Below are 23,307 nucleotides of genomic sequence, written 5' to 3'. Positions count from 1 at the left end.
AAAATAACCCATAGGGTGTAAAGCAAACTGTCATTTGATGCACCCAATAGAGCAACTATACTGTATATCTAGTGTTAAGATCTGCATTTTACATATTAAACATTTGAAAAGGTTCTGGAAACATTGTAACAGAATAAGGAAATATTAGTGCAAATTACTCACATATCACAGCAATTGACTAGATTGCAAACTGCAGATTAAAAGCATGCATCTTCATGTAGCGACATCACATAATTTCAAACCTGTAGCACAAACAGTACAAGTACAGTGTCAAAAATTTTTTGTGTCATTTAAACTAAAATCAAACTTGATTTGTTACTACAATAACAGTAAAAAAATGCCAGGAATGTTTATTAGCAAATAGGATCTTTTTATGATGATGAGTGCATTTATGCATATGAATCTGTGTCTTGGGCAGCACACAGCATGCCATAAGGGCAGGGGCGTCAGTTTGTGTTGAAAAGTGGTGGGGACAAAAGATCAGATGAAAAAACATTACAGCAGGACAGGAAAAATATTGAATAACGGCGTATCAAAAATGGGCACATTGTAGGCCGGTCAACAACAAAAAAATACTCAGCATAAAACCCTTAACAATGTCGACTGCATATGTAACAGTCCCTGCAACACCAGCTCAACCGAACAGTGCCAAAGCACCATAACGTAGAAAACAGCAGCATGTTAAGTCAATGATTACGATGAAATTCATTATATATGTAAAAGAAAACACACTTTAAGCAAACAACACAACATATGTGACCCTGGACCACAAAACCAGTCGTACACTGCAAAAAAAAAAAATTCAAGAAAAAAAACTCTTGTTTTCAGTAAAAATATCAAAAAATTAAAAAATTAAGATGCTTTTTCTTGATGAGCAAAATGACCAAAAATACCAAATGTAAGTGAAAAAACAAGCAAAAAAATCTGCCAATAGGGGAAGCAAAAAAATCTTGAACATTTTTCTTAAGCACTAAATTCAAGAAAATTCAAGAAAAAAGTGCTTGTTTTAGGCACAAAATCACTTACATTTGATATCCTTAGATTTTTTGCTCATCAAGAAAAGCATCTTAATTTAAGAATTTTTAAATATTTTTACTGAAAATAAGATATATATTTTTTTTGTCTAAAAACTAGACTTAGTTTCTGAGGTCATTTTGCTCATCAAGAAAATGCATCTTGATTAAAGAATTTTTTGATATTTCCACTGAAAACAAGACAAAAATACTAAGTAAGAAAGTCATTTTTGCAGTCGCACAGGTTTTGTTTGATTTTTCAGAACATTTGAACAAAATGCTTTCAAAAAGTGGTGGGGACAAAATCTGCCATTTCAAAAAGTGGTGGGGACGACATGTCCCCAGCGTCCCCAGTATAAATGACACCTATGCATAAAGGTCACCAAAGAGTGATTTAAACTTTTAAAGAGTGATTTAATCTTTTTTAACAAGCACTATGTGATGTTTACTGATTCAACAGTTTCTACTTAATTCAGTGCAAACACAGTTGTATTACATCAATGCAACAAGCTAACTATATGCAGTGGAAGTGGATACAATGGTAATTCAAAGTGTGCACTAGGAATGTGTACGTTTTGTTGTTTGTTTAGCATAAATTATCATGCACAATAAATCTAACCTATTCATTAACAATGAACACTCAACCTTATCTGACATTTCATGGACCTTTATTCTGTAACATGGAAACCATTATACTAAACTTCTCTTTCACTTCTATTCTGCCTTTATGCAAGCAATAGCCTACGTCTGTAAGCACTCTTTTTTAGCAAGATTCCTTCTTTTTCATTCACTTTCATGTCTCAAACCTAACGCCTCCACGTGCTGCTATCTTTGCCTTTATGGGGTCTCAATCTCTGAGGCCCCATTTCCTTACGATCAACCTGCGAGGGCCTAAGATTATCCTCCGTCATTGACCTTTGGGCTGGGCACTGTCTAAATGGTGACCCGTATGGCATGGGACCAGCTGGTGCTGATGCTGTGCTCTTAGCTGGAGACAGAAAAGGCAAGGGTGATTGACTTAGGCTATCCTTTTGGTACTTTGGCAGAGGTTCATACGCAACCTTTGCCTTCCACTCTGCAGGGGGCTCAGGTAAAATCTTACTCTGTGCTGCATAGCGCAGGTTGGAAGCTATAGATTGTTGAATATTGAGAAGGGCAAAGGCTTCATCCACCAGGCCAAGTGGGTGCCGTGCGGCAGCTTCCCATGGGGTGGGAGACCTCTGACCTCTATTCAGCCGGGTGGTCTGCCCCACTGGTGATACAGGGGGTCTTGGTGATGGAGAAGATGAAATCGACCTTGGGCTCTGGCTCACGGTCGGAGGTCTAACAGGTGGTGACAAGGATGAGCTCCGAAGTTCCTGAAACAATCGAATATGCATATTTAAATTTAGTTATAGTAAACAAACTTTATAACATCAGTTAGTTAAAAAACACAAAGGACCACCTACATGTGAAGTTGAGAAGCAGCAGGATTTGAATTGGTGCATTGGTTTGGTCAGACATAATTTAGGTACATTAAGCTGTCTGTAATGGTTGTTGAGTATCTAAACTTAATAATTTAATGGTTTCTTTTAATCTCAAAATCTGATTAAAGGACAACTTTCCTTGGTTTAAGTAAAATCAGGATGACACAGTTTAACAAAGGTGAATAAGTGAGGGTGTGTTGCTATCTGCTGGTTAAAATGCAACTTTGCCGAGCTCTTTCATAACTAGTATTTCTAGGTCCAGGGCTCAACATAAAGGACTGCCCGGTGGCCGGGGGTAGCGTGAGAGATCTTCGGGCCAGTAAAAAGTATTGTCACTTGTCCGAATGGGCAGTGCTTCACCCTCAGTCACTAAAATATATTTTCATCAATGTATATTATTTAACTTGGAAGCAGACATTTACTTGGGTAAAACATGACGAAAGAAACAATGCAATATTTTGCACAATTTGCTGTCAGTTTACAGCTAAAGCAGAAGCCTTTTTTCGTTGGAACATGTCTGTTGTATATGTATACAATTATATTTGACTTTTGAATTATTATTTTTAAATATGTGACACTGACATTTATTTTTATTGGGCCAGTGAAAATTTTGGCAGGGCAAGTGAAAACTTGAACCATATAAAAAATTATTTGCATTGAGCCCTGAAGTCCATCAAGGATTTTATAAAAAACAAAGGAAGTTTATATAACAAATATCAAGTATTATTAAAGATAAATAATAATGAATAAATTATAGTTTTATAGACTTTGATGTGAGATAAAATGAGTTTAAACAAGCTACTAAAATTAAAACTCAGGATTAAAAAAAAATTATCTAAACTTTAAAAAATTCTTTGATGCACTTAACTATTTAAGTTTAATTAACTTGAATGTACGTTTCATTACTACCGAACCACTAAAGTGACATTGGAGTAAAAAATCTAAAGTTTACTTTCATGTGCTCACGCAAAACATTCATGTGCAGAATTTTTTTTAAAGTTTAGTTTCGTGTACTCATGTGAAATATAGTTTCACGTGTGCACGCAATAGTTTCACATGCGCACGCGAAACTAAACTTTATTTAATATTTGGTCCATCTCCCCTTAGGGGCTCTGTACATTTCAACTAGCAAAGAGTTGCTATAAATTATAAAATAAAGTTGAATTAGCTCAAGTTACTTTTTTTATAGCAGCTCCTCACTAGTCAAGAGATGTAATTAGTTGTAATTTTAAATTTATTTAACTTAATATTAAAGTGCAACAAGGGATTTTTACATTGTACTTAGACTATAATGGCAAGGTGTAAATAAACACATGATTTTGAATAATGAATAATTTTAAATATTAGGTATGACTTGCTTGCAAATATGTGACCCTGTGTGTAAAATCCAGGCTAAAGTCACATAATCTAATAAAATTAGGAGCATCAAAGTTTGATTTCAATCACTGATTTTAATCTTTGACCTTACTTGGTCAATATTTTTCATGCTATGTTGGATGATTTTACAAAACAGCAAATCACCAAAAAATGACTTCTGTAGTATATGTTCCTGACTTTTTTACAAAAGCTTAAAAGTCAAAACTGATCTTAAGTGACAGGTGCCACAAACTGGAGTGCTCGCATCTCATCATTTTTAGGTCATGGGATCAGAGATCAGATTTCTCCTAATATAGCTGCTGGACCAGGCCCTGCATTGCCAGTTTTACCCAGTTATAAACTTGTATGTCTTACTTAGCTCCTCAAAAGTATGATGCAACACAGGCCCAAATTTAGAGCAATACTCATAGACCGAACATGTCTTTAGCCTTTTGGATTTAGACTTCGTATCAAGTCATGTAAGACTTTTAAAAATAGAACTGATGTAAAACAAGCAAAGTTAAACTGTAGAATCTTACCTTTGATATCAAAGTCTTTCGTATCTGCTTTAGAGATGTTTGAATTGCTAATATTTTGATTTAAACTAAATACTACAGATTTACTGAAATGAGTGTGAAAGCAGGGAATAGTGAAGGTGCAAAAAGAATGCAAGAAAAGATGGAAATGACAAAGGAACGTGCAAATGCAAAGCAAAACAAACAAAACTCAAAGGACAATCATTTTAATGGCACTGTGGTTCATCTTACAAATAGTGCACAAGGAAGAAAATGTCACACAAAAAATAAACATAAATAAAAAACAGGTGACAGCAGTCAAAATCAAAATTATGAAAATTTTGTTAAAAATTGTGTTTGTAATTAAAAGTTGTATGTTTGACTCTTTTTCAAATGTTGACCTGTTTTCGTTGTTCTTATTCGGTAAAAACTACTGAAAAAAAGAACTGTTAAACAAACAGAATAATAGCTAAAGATAACTTCCCTCAAAAATAAACAAGAAAGGAATCTACATCTATTTACCATCATAAAAATACAAATTAAGAGCTCTGTCCCAGCTGTTGTACACATTTAAATCTATTTGACACAGTTTTTGAAAAACTCACATACCGAATACATTCATTTTTGCTTTTCGGAAAGTCTGAATCATTACTAATATTAATTTGAACTTCAATTCAGAAATCACTAACACTGAATTTGTGTTATATCCACCTGCACTACTTGGCACAGCCAGAAGCTGTTATACATAAGTTAAAGGGATAGTTCACAGAATAATGAAAATTTTGTTATCATTTACTCACCCTCAAGTTGTTTCAAACCTGTATAAATTTCTTGCTGAACACAAATGAAGATATTTAAAAAAAAATCATTCACTTCCACAGTATTGTTTTTCCTACTATGGAAGTTAATAGTGCCCTAGATCTTGTTGGTTACAAATATTCTTTAAAATATCTTTGTATTGATGAGCAGAACAAAGAAATGTACACAGGTTTAAAACAACTTGCGGGTGAGTAAATGACGACAGAATTTCCAATTTTGGGTGAACTATCCCGTTATTTGACTGTTCATTCATTTCTGTCTGTCCACTGAGGTATTATTATTATTATTATTATATAATCTGGTAAAATAATTAAAAAATATAAAATATTAAAGAATCCAATCATTTTTGAGCATGTTAAGCATTGTCACATTTTAACAATAAATGTATACATATAAATATGTCAATTACTCAGTGGCCCTCAATATATAACCATTAGGTCTACCTTTCTCTTTTTATCTCTTTTTAAGCTTTCATGTCTTTCTTCTATCATCAACTCAATCAACACTGATTCTCTTTGACCATGTCTAACAAACAAATAACTACATATACAACTTTAGTAATTTCAGCTAAATAATAACAAGAGCGTCTTACCTGTAGTAGCCCAAAAAGATAAATATTATTTTATAAACACCATGTCATGTCAGAAATATTGATGCCTACCTTGTTAATTTCTTACTTATCTAGATCTTAAACACCTGGTTCTGGTAGTGTTATGCATCTGTTGCATATTGTATTTATATCCTATCCTTGATATTTTACTATAACACTGGAATAACAAGCATCACAGTAACATGACTAATTTTCAGCATTTTCAGCAGTGCTTGGCTTCCACACTTGGGCAGCACTCTTTTTAGCTAAAAATTTGGGCTTTGGAGCAGAAGCAACACTGCCTCCTGAGGCAGAGTCGGCTCTTGCTGCTACCGGGAAAGCTGCGGCAATATGTGAGCTAGGGGCTGGTTGGTAAGACAGTGCCGGGCCAGCTTGATATGCTGGATTAGGACCTGCCTGATAGGAAGGTGGAGAGGGCTGTCGGTAGGGAGGACTTGGAGCTTGATGGTAAGGATTTAAAGGTTGTTGGTATACTTGTTGGGGGTTGTATTCTTGTTGTTGTTGATAATTACTAGGGACAGGCTGATATGTATTAGGAGGCACTTGGTGGTAAGGTACATTGGACATAGGGGATGACTGACCAGCCATCCCATAAGGTTGCTGGGCCTGTTGTGGCATAAAACCATAAGGTGGAGGACTATATGCAATTTGCTGGCTCTGATTTGGAGGACCTAATGCTTGGGCCTGGGCCTGGACTTCATCTGCTTTGTGATCAGTAAGCTTTTCAGCTGCCTCCTTTTCTGCAGCAAGTTTCTCTGCTGCTGGACCATAGATAAAAAGGGAGGACTTCAACTGATAGGGCTGATGCTTCATGACATCAAGCACAGGAAGTGGTTTTTTGGCAGGTTTTTGACCCTGTTTGCTTTTGTTCTTGTTTGTGCTGGAGGAAGGAGTCTGCTTGACAGCACCTGGCGGATATGATGGTGAATGAATTGGATTATATGCCAAAGGAGGGGGGGCCCTGCAATTAGTTGAATATTTCCATGAGCTTGGCAAAGAAGGAGAAGGTGAAGATGGTCTTGCCTTATTTGACTGTACTGTGGTAGAATCCACAATGTACTTCTCCATTCTAGATTGCCGCTTGGCGAAAAGTTCAGCTCCTTTGCCTCGCAAGGCTGGCATCTCGAAAGCCGAACCATAACCAGAGGGTGACAGAGCACTACTTGGTGGAGTCCCACTGTGCATTCGGCGTAGAGGAGGGGGCTGGGTATTCTGAGGTGGACTCCATGGCTTGGTTGGTTGGGAAGGCAACTTTTGGGTTTCAGTTTGAGCCATGCTTGTGGAACGTTGTTGATGTTGGGTTGACCAAGTATTTACAGGAGGTTGAGACTGAGATGGTGGGGTCCACTGGGTAACAGATGGCTGTGATGCTTGTTGCTGAGGTTTCTGTGGCCATGGAGCCTGCACTTGAGGTGGAACTGGTGGCTGTGGCTTACCCCAGGGTGCCTGAATTTGATTCTGCTCAGGTGTCCAAGAGTGAATTATTTGTTGAGGATGTTGTGGAGAAGCAGGTTTTTGTGCCCATTGTGGCTGGGACTGGGCTGGCACTGGTTCCCAAGAATGGGTGGGATGCTGCATTAATGCTGTGGGTTGAGGTGGTGGTTGATTCTGTTGAGACCATGTAGGCTGTGCTTGAACAGAACTTTGTGGTTGGGTCCATGCAGTTTCAGGTGGCTGTGTTGGCATTTGTGGTTTGGCTTGGGAGACCCAGGATGGTTGGGGCTGAGGTTGAATTTGAGTTTGGGTCCAAGTAGGTTGTTGCTGGGAAGGTGATGCCCAAGAAGATTCTACAGTTTGTTGAGATTCTTGGAATTGCTGTTGTTGGGCCCAAAGTGGCTGTGGCTGCTCCTGACCTGGATTTTGCTGCCAAACACTAGAAGAAGGTTGTGCCGATACATGCTGCTGAGACCATGTGGGTTGGGGTGTTGACTGATTTGGACCCGAAGCCCAAGAATTAATTTGAGGCTGTGTTTGAGGTGGTGCCTGATGTTCGGTTTGGATTGGACTCTGAGTCTGTGTTACCCAAGAAGGCTGAGACTGAGTTACAGTAGTTGCTTGCAGTTGAACATCTGATTGACTTTGAGACTGTGCTATCCATTGTGAGTGTTCTTCAGACTGGTTTTGAGATTGACGTTGCAGCTGGACCTCATTTGGACCCCAGGTACTTACTGGAGGCTGCTGATGACCTTGGATTAGAGCTGGATCCCATGACTTCACAGATGGATCTGACTGCATGGGAGGTGGTGCGACAAGTTGAGCAGAATAATTTTGCTGCTGGAGTTGTGCCTTATTCCAAGTCTCTGGTTGCTTGGTTGGTTCTGTTGGAGATTCTGGTCGCATCCACGTATTACCTGAAGCTAGTTGTTCTGTACAGTGTGAAACATCCTGGGACTCAGGAGCTATCCTTGGTTCCGCAGACACTGTTGGAGCCTGCATTTCAGGGGCAGGGACAGAAGTAACATGAGCTCCCATGGTTGGAGCTAGTGCAGGTGCTGAGACACCATTTTCAGTTTGCTGTGGAATCGGTTGATCAGTAGTTTCAGGTGGAGCAGACCAAGGGGGAGAAGCTGGGTCTATGTGAGGTTTAGGGGCAACCGGTGGTGGAGTTTTTTGTTTTACCTTAGGAGACTGCAGAAAGTTGCAGGCTTCAGCTCCTAAACTTAAATAATCTTCCTCTGTTTCCAAACCTGTCTTTTTGTTACTCTTGTTAAGGAGATTCAACAGCTCAGGATTAGGGGAAACCTTGGGAGACTCTTTAAAAGTGAACATAGGCTTATTGGCATTCCTCCTCCTTGTATCTTGTAAGATTCCAGTCTTGATCGCAGGCACAGATATACGCTCATCACGGGATGCAATCTGTTCCCCTTGTCCCAGTGAATACCCAGACTGTTCTTGATAATCTGCACTTGTGGAGGGGGAAAATGGAGCGGCCGCTCTGTTTTGAACTGAAAATGGCTTGGCACTCCTGTTTGTAACTGATACCTGCATTTCGTTCATTTGCTGCTCAAACATGCCATTCATATGATGTGAATACTGTTGCTGCTGGAGGTGTTGTTGCTGATTGTATGATTGTTCATACAGTTTTTGTTGCTGACAGTCTTGTTGATATTGTTGCTGTTGTTGATACTGTTGTTGGTATTGTAGCTGCTGCTGATACTCTTGATACTGCTGCTGCTGCTGCTGTTGATAATACTGTTCCTGGTATTGGTGATACTGCTCCTGCTGCTGCTTTTGAGTTGAAATGCCATGGTGAAGATTCACATCCATATAATTTTGGTTCTCTTGTGGCTGCATATAAGTGTGCTGCTCCACATGTTGGTACGTTTGATGGGTCTCAGGCTCCGGCTGCCCCTCAACAGGGATCCCCTTACGTCTCAATTCTTCATGCTCAGCTACTATCTCATCCATGCGTTGTTTGCGTTGAGCAAACATGAGGGCTCCTTTACCCTTGGTCTCAGGTAGTGCTTCCATATTTTGCTTGCTGTCAAGTTTGCGCTCTATCTCAAGTAATCCAGTCTTCCAGTCAAAAGTTACAATGCTTTTCTGGCCTGAGGCATTGGTGAAAAAATCCTCATCAACTTCTGTTTCACCAGTGGCTAGAACTGTGATCTCAACAGCGTGCGCCTCCTCGTCTTCTTCACTGCCGTCCTCGTAATCTGGTTCGTCCTCACCGGTACCGTAGCTTACAAGTGTATACTTCTTGGCCCTTTGTCTATGCTTCTTGAACATCAACACCCCCTTGTTATTGGGGTTGGGGGCAGGAGCGGTTAGTAGTAGAGCAATACGCTTACATTTAGACTTGGCCTCCTTCACCTGCTTCTCTGAAAGGCTTTCACTACGCCGGAGCCCTAAAAATGAAAAAAAGGGAGGGGTTAAGGGTATGAGCACAGAGTGATATGAGTGAGGTCATAAAGAAAGGACACTGAACATGTTTGCTCCTGGTGGCCTAGGTAACTGTATACGATGCATATAAATAGCAGTGTTATGTGAGCAGCCAACAAATCATTTCACTTGAGACGCCCTGCTATCTCTTTTAACTTATGTGATACCAGATATGTAATTGTATTTTTTTATATATTGTATAATGTTGACTACAAAATAAGAATGTTATACTGTTCTCTAGAGCATGCTTTGGAATTTCTTTTTAAAATTAAATTATAAATAACAATTCTCATTAACAGGATTAAAATGTGTTATACAGTAAGTGAGACACCGCTTCTCTCCTAATCAAATAATAAAGTGATGTTTTAATAGCATAGCGGTTAAATGTAATTTGTGGGTCTCCTGGTTACCATAACTCGCAACCACCCAATAAGTCAATTCTCCAAGCAGATAACAACACTGCCACCAATAAACAAAATCTCTGATCCATGCATAACACTCTGGCATTAACATAAGTCATTTTCAGCTGTGAATGTGTTTCTACAGGACATTACACTAAGCCAATAGCAGACCCAGTGACAAAAACATAAAAATAGCTCAGAGGCAATGTGAGGGTTTGCTAGTGCCAAAGTGCTACACGTCCATATCTGAAGCTTTAAGTTAAAACACAATTTTCCTGTTATAGGCCACATACTGGTAGACGTGCAGTCCTGTAAAATTAAATTTTTTAAGTTTAATCAACTTTAATTTAAAATTCACTTCAACTTTCTTGACTAGTACGGAGTTGCTATAAATGATAAAAATTAAGTTGAATTTTCATTTTTTTAAAGGGCCCATGGCTCAAGACTTTTTTTAAGATGTCAAATAAATCTTTGGTTTCCACAGAGAACATATGTGAAGTTTTAGCTCAAAATACAATATAAATAATTTATTATAGCAAGTTAAAATTGCCATTTTGTAGGTGTGTGCAAAAATGTGCCGTTTTGGGTGTGTCCTTTAAAATGCAAATGACCGGCTGAAATTCAAACACTGATCACAATGATGGTGGTTTGTTGCAATTAAAACTCAATCGTGCTTTTCTCTGCACTAAATGGCCGTGCTGTGGTTGGATAGTGCAGATTAAGGAGTGGTATTATTATAATAAGAGCACCTTATGACATCATAAGGAGAACCAATTTCAACGACCTATTTTTTCATGTGCTTGTAGAGAATGGTTTACCAAAACTAAGTTACTGGGTTGATATTTTTCAAATTTTCTAGGTTGATAGAAGCACCGGGGACCCAATCATAGCACTTAAACATGGAAAAAGATTTTCATGCCATGGCCCCTTTAATATAATTTATAGCAACTCCTTACTAGTCAAGTTGAAATTAATTGCGATTTCAAGTTGATTAAACCTAACAATGCAATGTAAAGAATTTTCACAGTGTTTATTCTCTGTTTAGTAGGTTGACCATTAATCTTTTCAATACAAAAACATGATAACTAATCTTAAGTTTCTGATTCTTGTCTTTTGAGCTTCAGGATAGAGATAATGATAGACAAGTACTTCCCCTTTTCAGTGCTGCTAAGAAGGCCAATTTCAAAGGATCGGGTAACGGGCTAGTGTCGCACATGCTGGTGTCCATCAAATGGCACTTCTGCAAGCATCATTAGGATGCCCATGTTTTATTCTTAACTCCACCAGTCATGTCACCCTACAAGCCCCCACCCAATCCCTGCTACGAAGTGAAACATTTTTATTTTATCTATCTAAAATGAACACATACACCTACAAATTAATTTATATATAAACTTATAAAACGTAACGCACATATATACACATACATACATCCGTATTCCTTATTAATATTATACATTTAAATTTCACAACAGAATGGCAAATGGATTAAATATTCATATCCAAACTTTACAAACAATTGACAATCGACGTGTTAAAAAGAAACATGCACCCTAAACATAAACTGTGCGGTTAGTGTTTTTACTCGAGAGCTTAAAAAACATCCACAATACAGATTACTGATGCTATATCTATAACCAAACTATTTAAAATAAGAAATCACGGCTACTCCTGCAAACAGATGCCATAAGACACTATAAGAAGCAACATCATGAAAAATAGATTATACTTACTGGCGTGCCTTGCCCTGTGCTTGTTTGGCTTGTTGACCTCCCTCTCCGATTCAGAGTCCCACTCCTCTGAAGGAAGTCCAAAAGACACAGAGGAGGAGGTGGGAACTTCTTCAATGTGCCCTCCCTCTCCGGCAGAATCCAACCGTTCACTTGTTTCTGCCCCCTCCTCTTCTGATCTGCTGTCACGTAAGTGCTGTACAGTCACCTCAACCTGTCTCTGCAAAGCAGTGGGTTTATTAACCAACACGCCCCGCTGACCAAGAGGTTGCCGGTCTTGTCTGCGTACGTAGAGGGGGCAACCTGTAGCAAATGTAGTGGTGGTCTCGCTTGTCTTTATAGGATGTATGTCTCCCACAACTCCACAAGCACTGCCCAGTGAAGTATATTGTGGCTCTTCTAGGGTGGTCTGGGAGAGGGTGAGTTGCAATTCGACCACAGATCCTGGGGTTACCTCTATCCTGGTGTCTTCACCGCGCTGGGCATAACTGTTTTTAGCTTTACTCCTAGAAGGGGGGATTTGAACTTGGGTCCGGACCAATCCAATCCCTCCGGGACACTCTGCATCACTGTCTGTTTCCCCATAATATGCTTCATCCTGGGATTCAGAGATGTAGAGATCATCGTGTGGGACACGAGGTCTGGATGGAGATGGGATCCGTAAAGTGGTACTATGTGATTTAAGAGACTTTGGAGGTTGGGTACAGCATCTACAGGAAAAAAAGTTAAACTTAAAACATGCTGACATTTTTTTTTACTTAAAACTATTTAGAGATAATCTGGACTTTTTTCATCATCAGGAAAAATATTTGTGTTTAAAAAATTACCTAAACAGACAGAAATTTATTTAACGCTGATGGGACAGAAGAATAACAATGCAACATGTACACCATCTGTCAACCATGTATTGAAATCTTACAAGCATAAACAGGTTTAATTGATTTGGATTTAATGAATACACAATGGGTGTCTGGTTTCAAAGGTCAGGACAGCCATAAACAAGACAGTCCATAAACAATACTATTAAAATCAAATAACTAAGCAATTTCATCCATGGGTCAATTGGGTCCACGGGTAACCTACAATATGAGATGTGGCTTAAATACTGTGATATGATGTCACAAAGGCAACAAAGTTGCATCCTTTCTTGTAAAAATAACTTTAGTGCACAGTTCAAGAAAACATCAAGGCACATTTGTTCAAGCAATAAAGTACCTTTTGACAAGCAGCTGTAGACAGTCAGCTGACGCCTCAATGAGATCAATAGCCTCTGAGAGACTGAGGTTAGAGCAAAGTTTCCCATTCACTGACAATAGCTCATCATTCTCACACAATCCAGCCACGGCAGCACAGCTGTCATCCTCTACCTATAGGAAAGATAACAAACACATATTTACACAAACTTACACGGGGTTAATTGCAACACGGCTACTATACATATTTATACAGAACCGAGCAATCTGTGCTTGTGGTCTTTTTCTCTTACTGTCAGAAGATGATCTCCTGTGCATTTCTGAAAAGTTTTGATGTGTTTTGGTGTTACAACAAACCCTCTGTTTGTTTCAATGAACCGCACCTATGGGGTGGGGTACGTTGTAACGTTTGCACTCCTGTCACTTTCGGTGTTATTGTACGATAATGGTAAGTCCCACAAGGAACAGTATGTAAGAAATGTATATAAATTAATCATAAAATGGCCCTGATATGTCACTAGACATTAAGAAATCATTTTCATTTCAAATACTTATATCACTGACAACAGTGGTCCAGCCAGAATATTGTCATTTAAAAAGTGGAGTTGCAGCCCTCAACTGATGTTTATATTGTCATGTTGTGTATCGGCCACCAGTTGTGTGATTGCAGTACCAGTTTTAGCCACAAGTTTTGTGATTGCAGTCCCAGTTTTGGCCACAATCCTACATAATGTACCTTTAAGTGTTCATTTCTAAATACAATCTATATTTTTAAATGATAGAGCCAAAGCCATAAAGCCCCTACTTGATGAGTGCAGGGACTCATTATAATGCAAGAAATATAAACATGTTTTTTTTGTAAACAAAATAAGGTAAAAGCTAGCATTACAGTTTTTAAAAGAAAAAAAATACAACCTAATGCAGTACACTCCATATTACTGCTATTACATATTACATCCTGCTATGATGAACAAGATTGAACTAAGTACAAACATTAAAAAGGTTTTTACTAGGAATGCATTGATACAGTATATCAGCCTTTAATCAGTATTCGCAGATTAAAACTGTTTTCCCACTATCTGGCATCGGTTAATTGTTAAAAAAGCAGATGATTAGGGCAGATCATATCCAGCTATGGCTGGATTTACAGTGCAATATTGATGCCCAATATCAATTTCTTGTCTATATCCGATTTTTTTGACGACCCACTTCTCTATCTTCTATCATCTTTTAAAAGCGACTCATATCCGATATTTGCATTTACACTAAACACATGGCAAAACATTTACACATTGACCCAAAACAGCTTAAATCACAGAGGAAGTAAAATGTTGAGATATGCAATGGACACACAAACAAAATGATTATAAAGAGCTTTATTTCTGTAACAAGAGATAAAACTTCAAGTCCTCCATTGCGCTGCTAAGAAGATTCATATGATCGTGGGTGGCGCCAGCATCACATTTTTAATCACGCATGACATTCTTGAGATGGAAATATCCGATCTGTCGCTTACATTGCGGACGCGAATGCATGCATCCGATTCATATCCAATTTATTTTCACATATGAATGAACGGGTCGGAGAATATCAGAATCAATGCGTTTTTCCTGCTTTCATGTCTGTGGGTCATATCCGATCGTTGCCACTTGAGAGAAAAAAAATTATATTGAGTCACTTCAAACAGGCAGTGTAAATGCGGCCAAAAGGGCGGGAAAAATACATCAACACTACTAAACTGGTTATCAGAGTCAAAGAAAACAATTTAGTGCACACTGAAAAAGTTGGGTTATTTCAACCAAGCAGTGGGTCAAAAAGGGACGAGCCTAGCCTTTGGGTTGTCATTTCACCTATGCTGGGTTGTTTCAACCCAAAAAAACATGTTGTGTTAATTTAACCCAACGGCTGGATTTGTCTCTTTTTGACCCAACAGTGGTTTAAAAATAACCCAGCGTTTTTTAGATTATGAATTTTACTGAATGTGTATTAGAATGAATGCACGGTAATTCACTTCGGACAAGTGTCTGCCAAATGCATAAATACAAATGTAAATTATCCATAATCCCATCTTTGGTTTGGAGACAGTGTATCTTAATTTAGGTCAAGTGTCTCTAATTTACACAACAGCTGCATGTCCAACTGTATGATTATTAGTTTTGCATAAACAAAACACTTCAACATAAGCTTAAATATCAGTCCTTTGTAACATTATGTACATCATAAATCAACTCTCCTAAAAGGTCAAATCATCCAGCAGAGCATTTGTTCCTCTAAAACTGTCTTTATTAATAAGTGCAGAGAAACGAATACATAAAACGCAAGATAGCAAGCAACATAAATGCTTACTGAATTGCTATCTGTAACAGTTTCTGTACACGTTTAAATGCCAAAACACTGGATGACCTTGATGACTTGTTTAAGCAGCCCCCTGTTCTGACTGCTAAGGCATAACACTAAATACCATGTACATCTTTTATGACATTCCACCTCAGTAATAAATAGCTTACTTAAAATAAACTTCTTAGATAAATCTTTAAACTACAGATGTCAAGTCATTTCTTTTAAGGACAATATTTATGCTGTATTTATGACAGTATTTAACAAGAATGGTACACTCTTTTAGTACCGTCAATACGAACAAAATTTGGCAAACAAGCTTTTTGGTATGCAGCACCTAGCGATTGGAACTTTTTACAGAATATCATTAAATTACCTACCCTAGTGTCAACGAATATTTTTAAATCTCTTGTTACTGAGCTGTTAAAGGAAGAAATGAATTGTAAATGTTTTTAATCTGTACTAAGGATGTGCATATATCTTGTCTGATGTGTCTATTTTCTACTATGTTTTATTTATTTATTTTTTTATTTTTTTACTTCAATACTGTGTATTTCATCTTGGCCAGGTCACTTCTGAAAAAGAGATTTTTAATCTCAGAAAGTTTTACCTGGTTAAATAAAGGAAATAATAATAACAGTTTCAATTTCATTGGATTAGTTTCTATACACGGTTTCATCGGACGCACGTGCGATGACGTGATACGCGTCTGGTCGGAACTTTACTTCCGGTTTCAGTTTTTTTTAATGGTTTAACTAGCTGCTAAACTGAACTCTTGAACAAATACCTCGTCGAAAAATATCAAATGTTTTGGTTTCGTAGGTAATCTACGTGTTGTTTATTTTGCTAGTTATATATATTCTTAGTGGAGTTTACCGGAAGTTACGTGAGGACCACGAAAGTCGCTTGTTTATGTTGTTACTGCTGAAACCATCTATAGACCTCTATCACAGCTCACCGAGCATAGGCTACCCAGTTGCACGCACACTTGTTCAAGACCAAATTTAAATAAACAACACATTTGTACATCTTTTAGGTTTATACACCAGAAAATTTCTCTTTTCATTGCTTTTCTAAATTAATGTACGGATGGCACAAGTTACTTAGCTAACAAACAATGAATCAAGGTTACACACATCTTTGCCACAAAACACATTTTATAAAGGTGGGCCAAAGTCGAGAGTAAGAAAAAATAAACATTAAAGTCACAAAATATTTCGTCCACAAATGATTCGTCACATTTTACCTAAATGAACATTGATTTAACGTCATTTTGCATGTTCAGATGCATACTTCGCAAGGGAAGTGTGAGGGCTGCAAACTGAATTAACTTATTGAATTTGATGACTGATTTCACAGACGTCCTGTTTTCAGTGCTTTAATTTAGTTTTTTCGTTTATATTTTTTAACTTGAAATTATTTGAAGCAATATGTGCCTTTATATGTGTTTCCTACATTAAAATATATTAGAAATGTCTCTTCGTTTCCCATGTAAAGGGTGCAAATGTATTTTCCCCTCATGGACGGTAAACCACGCCCACTATAAAAAGCGTCATCGCGTATCATCTAGCGTCACGTGATATAAATAGATAACATTAGTAGAAGTTGTAGTTTACTGTGCGGTTGGTAAATGCTGGTTGTTCTGATACAGTATCAAACGCGGAAGACCACTTACTTCCAGTTAAACCAGTTAAGACCAGCCAACCAGTTTTACAGGTAACATTACAGTCGCTGTATAAAGCAGCGTTACATGTCAATAAATGAGATGAATCACAAGTTTGACAACTTACTGTAACACATTCTCTAAAAATAATATTGGGACTAGTTCGAAGTAAACATAAAACAAATCCTCTGGTTTGATAATCTGTCTAATTACAGTAAAGTGTGACCATGGCCTTTTCAAACCGAAGGCTGCATCATCCAGAGGTCGCATTTGAAGGCTGCATACGTCATAAAGACTGTCTATTTTCAGAATATTAATAATAATGAAGTTGACTAATATTATAAATTAATAGTAAATTGTTTTAATATGCTTATTAATTGCGAATGTAATGGTCAGTTAACTGAAATAAATTAAACTTGATGACAGCAGCCGGTATATTGGAGGATGCAGCCTTCCGTTTGAGAAACCACTGCCGAAATGCCACTTTTTAGGTCCACAGCATTTCCCATTAATCGTCACTAGAGGTCAGTGTGCAGTTGAAAAATACATTTCCTGCAGTTACTGTAGGCCAGTGGTTCTCAATCCTGGTCCTGGTGGCCCACTGCTCTGCACATTTTGTATGTCTCCCTTGTTTAACACAGCTGATTCAAATCATCAGCTCATTAGCAGAGATCTCATTGTCTGTCAGATAAGAGAGACATACAAAATGTGCAGAGCAGTGGGCCTCCAGGACCAGGATTGAGAACCACTGCTGTAGGCTATGCTATATCAGATCTGTTCTCAGATCAAAACAGTGACATTGATATCAGCAAAACCTGCAAATATAGACATAATGAATTCTATGTATACAGAATGTAATAAAAAGTTGCGTCCCTTGCTTTTTTACTTAATAGGACAAAATTGTAAGCCTACAAATAGGTTGCATTACAAAATGGTATATTGCAAACACAACAAACTTTTGTTTCCAGTTAATATTTATTAACAACAGGCTTTAAAAAATATAGCTACCACTCAACAATAACATTTTATTCAATCCTTAAAAGTAGGAAAGGCTTTTAAAACCGCTGACACACAGCCTAGCCCTAGGTTTCTGGTGATGGATCTATAATAAAATAAAAACATGAAGTTTTATAATTGTTTAGCAACTGCAGCTGTAAGGATGAATGTAACGGCTCTGATCTCCGTATAAGGGCTTTTCAGAGGTACACTGCCTTTGTAATCACTGCTCAAATGAAAAAGAGGAGCTGGCTCAGACACCAGATTTGAACACAACCCTTCTCATCCAAAAAAGGAGGTGAAAAAACTTTGCAGTCCGACAAATGCACTGCGACCAGGAAGGCAGATATCATATGATTTTAATGGAGTGCAACAAACAGGAACTTTCTTATAATAATGACTTTATATTGAAAGTATATTTTCAGAATTTTTTGGGAGACTTGACAGGTTCCGCTCTAAAACTTAAAATACCTTTATTCTTTTCCTAAAAAAGGTGCTTCATGTTGTACAGTAACATCTACACTTTAATACATTCTTTTTACAGGTTAAGGTTGTTTTATTGTGACCCTCAACGATTTTAAATGTATACTAGCAATATAAGATTACATACTATACATAATGTACATTATTTTATATATCAATCTCAAATAAAAGATATGCCTTGATAAATACCTGACACATACTTTATTTCAAAGCAACTCTGATTGCGCTGGGGATATATCTGTTACATAATTAAACATATCTGTCAAACAAAAGTACATTTTAATGTACAATTGTGGAAAAGAAACCACTTTTTTTTGGTTCCCATACCCACACTGATTAAATACAATGTGCTGGAAACCACTGGAAAGTTCTCATGTAACTTTTGGCTCTTTCTCCCACAGCTTAGAGCAATTATCATTCTGAAACTCCTCCAGACATTTCAGGTAAAATTAACCTTGGTGGTCCACAGTTTGTCATGTTCCCATTGTTAAATCCACACTAACCGTACCTATATATTTAAGCTGTAATGGTAAGATGGTGTTTGTTGGTGTATAAATACTGTACAGCTGTAATTATTTTCTTTGCCGCTGGCTCCTAAAATGTGCAAAGAGGGTGAAAAATCGCATTTAATTCCTCACATCCTGCTAAATGATACACGAGGACCAATGTTTGTGCACATGTATTCTTCTTATATAGTGTAGGAGTGCACAGACATTTTTCCTATTTCAAAGAGGTGTACGACAGAAAAAAATGAGAATTGCTGGTTAATGGCTAAAGGTTGAGCACAATTCATCATTGCTGATTGCTGGAAGCCTTCCATAGATCTACAGTTCATTATGAAAATATTTTTGTAGGTGCACTTTCAAAAGAAAGTATAAATTTGTACTCTAAATGAACTCACAGCAGGCCCGCTTAACCCACATCAGCACCTTGTCTATGCCATAAATCATCATTTGACCTACTCTTTAAAGAAATGGGCGTTCAGCGAACTAAAGGTTTTACCAAAGCCTGCACATTATATTTAAGCTTTTCATTGTGCATTATGTGCTTACATAGAAGAGTACACAAAAGCCAAAAGAAAACTCAAAATGACCACAGGTAAACACACAACACACAAGAGACTGTGTCCTCTTTTCATCCTCCGTTTCAAGATACAAACACCATTCGGTATTTGAGACCTTTATCACGATGAGCAAATGTCAACAGTATTTCTCAGCTTCTTGTTACATACATTTTTAGACAAACTTCTGTGGTCAGTTTGCCATTCAGCTCTTTAAAAAAATTTGAGTCAGGTAAAAGTTATGTCTTCGAGGAGCAGAGTGAGTCTCTCCACAAGAGTTTGTGAAGGTGTCATCCCATCAACTCAAGTTTTCTCATAGCAGTGCAGGCAAATATTTCACAGCTCAGATAAAACATCAGAGTATGAAAAATAGACATCTTACATACTGTACAATTCAGCTGATTTAAAAAAGATATCGCATTCACATCTTGATTTAGTGTAAACTTATTTTAAATTTAAAATGAATTAATCTCCTGCGGTTTTCATTCCAGCACATCAAAGAAAAACGTTGTGGGGAAAACTAGGGGAACTTTGGTTGCTGTAAAAACCATAGCTGTCTGATCTGACAGGGGGCGCTATTGGACAGCGCATACTGTATGTACTAAGTTTAAAGAGGACACTAGTTGTCAATTAACAGCATCCTTTGGCAATCTTGAGTTTTTTTGGCCTGAGGCTTTGATAGCCCCTGGCAGTCTGAGGGACTGGGACCACTGGCCCTACTATCCAGAGCAATCAGATTTCATCTATTTAATTTAATTTTTCATCTATTTAGGGGACATGTGGTATGTGAAGTTCTAGCTCAAAATACCATATAGATAATTTATTATAACATGTTAAAATTGCCATTTTGTAGGTGTAAGCAAAATGTGCTGTTTTTGGGTGTGTCCTTTAAAATGCAAATGAGCTGATATCTGCACTAAATGGCAGTGCTGTGGTTGGATAGTACAGATTAAGGGGTGATATTTTCCCCTTCTAACATCATAAGGGGAGCCAAATTTCAATTACCTATTTTTTCACAAGCTTGCAAAGAATGGTTTACCAAAACTAAGTTACTGGGTTGATCTTTTTCACGTTTTCTAGGTTGATACAAGCACTGGGGATCCAATTATTGAACTTAAACATGAAAAAAGTCAGATTATTATGATATGTCCCCTTTAACAAAATGTTTTACTGTACAATAAATAGATATGACCCCATCTGCTAAAGTCTCATGATCTAATTCTGAAATTAGGATCATTAAAGTTTGATTTCACATTGATTTTCATGGTTGACATGATCTTACTCAGTCAATATTAAAGATATCATGATTATAGGTTCACAGAATGTTTTTTACATTATATGATAAGTTTATAAAAAACAAGAAAAAAATATTTTCTTATTTTATAGTGTAGTGACAGTAAATCATATGCTCATTGCTTACTTTTGCCACTTACACTTTTATGAGGGTTTAACTTCATTACCGGGTTTATTTTAAAAATTATTGCATAAAAAGTACTGACTCTACAAAAAATAATTATTAGATTGGAAACTTTATAAGGATTGACAATTTTTGTTTTATTGAAATGTACAACATTAATATTTTCCAGCTTTATATTAAAGGAATGTTTTTTTAACTGCCCTAATATTTGCAAAAACCTAAATCCTAATTATGACCCAAGCATCATGTCTAGGCTGTTACTGTTGATTCATTTATTATATTTCACTTAGGCCTGGTTATAAGTTATTCATAAAGCACCAAGAAGCATTATCAGCAATAAATGTGACTAAAATTCGGAAGTGGCCTAAGTCATTAAATGTACCTCAAATACACATCACATGCAATACCACAGCATTGCTTTTGATTTACTACCTAGTTATCAGTACTAGTTTTTGTTAGTCTTTTAAAATACAGTTTAATAATTAATAATAGAACAGTAAAACATGACTGTATTAATCTACTGTAATACTCTAACTATTAATGGCTGATACTTACATACTGACCATGAAGGTCTTTTTTAAAATTGATAAGCTGTCAAATAAACATAACATTCAAGTATAAACATCAGTTTGAACAAAATCCAGAGACCCGGGACTGCATGCCATGGTGGAGCCGTCAAAATGAACTTGATATTCCCAATACTTTATACACATATAAACTTCATGTTCGGTGTAAAAAAATCCCACCATCACCCTACATATTCTGGGACAGCTCAATAGTTAAAGCCTCACCAATAATTTTAGTCAAGTTTAGATTGTTGATAACTATAGGAGGAATGACAGATAGCTTGAACTTGGCCAACAAACTTTGTTAGCTTTGCTGTGACCATATAAGGACCCTTGCTGAAAGCTGAGGAATAGACAGAGCCTGTGCAGCCCACATTGCCCTATAAAATCCACCTAAAGAAAAACAAAACTTTTCCAATAAACATTTATCAAACAAAACTGGATAGTCTTAACTCTGCTGGTGGCCACTTGAAGATATCATCATGCAAACATCTAATTTAACAGTTGCTTACAATGCACATAAACTCACTGTTAGGAATTATTGTTCTGTGGTATTATATAACTGCATCATTAACTAAAGACTAAACTTAGCATAGACCACTCTTGTATCCAGCTGTGGTAACCACACAGATGTTAACTCAAATGTATCCTAAACAAATCAAACGATATCTAGAACAAAACTTTTAACATCACAATCGACTAAACAGCTGACTAAAAAACTGTTCAAAAAACTTTGGTAAGATTACAGTATATGCATCTTTAACTTTGATACTTGTTTGGTAGAAGGAAAAAGTAATTAAAAGTCAAAACAAGAAGAAGAAAAAAGTATTTTCATTATTATCTTGTTTAGCCAACGACAAAGTTAAGGACATTATTTTGTTTTGGACAGTGATCATCACCGTTGTATTACAGTCTCACCTCAAACACCTGAAGAAGATGTTGCGGTTCTTGCGTGCTCTGGCGCAGTCTGAATCCCCATGGCGCGCCACCGCGCAGTATTACGCACACATAATCCCCAGTTCCCATCCTCCTGCAGCTATCCTCCAGACTGCGAAACATCAACTTTCTTCTGCTTGATATCTACGGCTGCCTTTGGTGGGTGTAAAGCCACAACAGTTGGAGTCCAGCCCTCTTTTGTCGTCATTTTTCTGAGACTTTCCCGCTGCGCTCTTGTTTAAGCTGAAAATTAACGGGTCTCTTGATACATGCAATGGATGCGCTTTTATCAATAATCATAAATATTAGTGATTTATAATTAATACGATCTCTCTGGAAAGTTATAGATTTAATATTGTGGTTTACACTTATGCGATTTATAAATGTTTATAAAAAAAAGTTTGGACATGGCTAATGCGCAAAACATACTGAAAATAATGATTTTGTTTTAATATAAGTGAATGTCCAAATTTTTTCCACAGAAAAAGTAGTTGAATAATAAAAACAATTCAGTTTGTACTAAACTCAAGCAAGCTTTTAATGGGCAAAGGTATAGATGTATAAGGAATGAAACCACCAGGCAGGGACCAAATGTAATGAAATGTTATGAAATGTTTTTAGAAAGAAACTGGATATAAAAAGCGAATCATAGAAGGAATAGTCTACTCATTTTCAATATTAAAATATGTTATTACCTTAACTAAGAATTGTTGATACATCCCTCTATCATCTGTGTGCGTGCACGTAAGCGCTGGAGCGCGCTGCGACGCTTCGATAGCATTTAGCTTAGCCCCATTCATTCAATGGTACCATTTAGAGATAAAGTTAGAAGTGACCAAACACATCAACGTTTTTCCTATTTAA

The 23,307-nt window shown here is 37.1% G+C and overlaps 1 protein-coding gene across 2 annotated transcripts; it reads right to left on the bottom strand.

Annotated features, from left to right (window-relative positions):
* Nucleotides 1–1,282: 1,282 nt before the first annotated feature.
* On the bottom strand, nt 1,283–22,582 carry synpo2a (synaptopodin 2a). Of its 2 annotated transcripts, XM_055212623.2 has the most exons (5): nt 22,426–22,582; nt 13,008–13,159; nt 11,796–12,502; nt 6,803–9,627; nt 1,283–2,371 (listed from the first exon to the last, which is right to left on the bottom strand). In XM_055212623.2, exons 1-5 carry the CDS (start codon nt 22,564–22,566, stop codon nt 1,820–1,822), a joined length of 4,377 nt encoding a protein of 1,458 aa, XP_055068598.2. In that variant the 5' UTR covers nt 22,567–22,582; the 3' UTR covers nt 1,283–1,819. The 2 variants fall into 2 exon arrangements, with proteins under 2 accessions (XP_055068598.2, XP_055068591.2); XM_055212616.2 differs by lacking the exon at nt 1,283–2,371 and having other exon boundaries at nt 4,562–9,627.
* Between the last annotated feature and the right edge of the window lie 725 nt (nt 22,583–23,307).

Source organism: Misgurnus anguillicaudatus, chromosome 21 (assembly GCF_027580225.2).
Source record: "Misgurnus anguillicaudatus chromosome 21, ASM2758022v2, whole genome shotgun sequence".
NCBI classification, from domain to species: domain Eukaryota; kingdom Metazoa; phylum Chordata; class Actinopteri; order Cypriniformes; family Cobitidae; genus Misgurnus; species Misgurnus anguillicaudatus.
The sequence above is the reverse complement of the archived record's forward strand: the minus strand, read 5'-3'. Positions and strand labels throughout refer to the sequence as shown.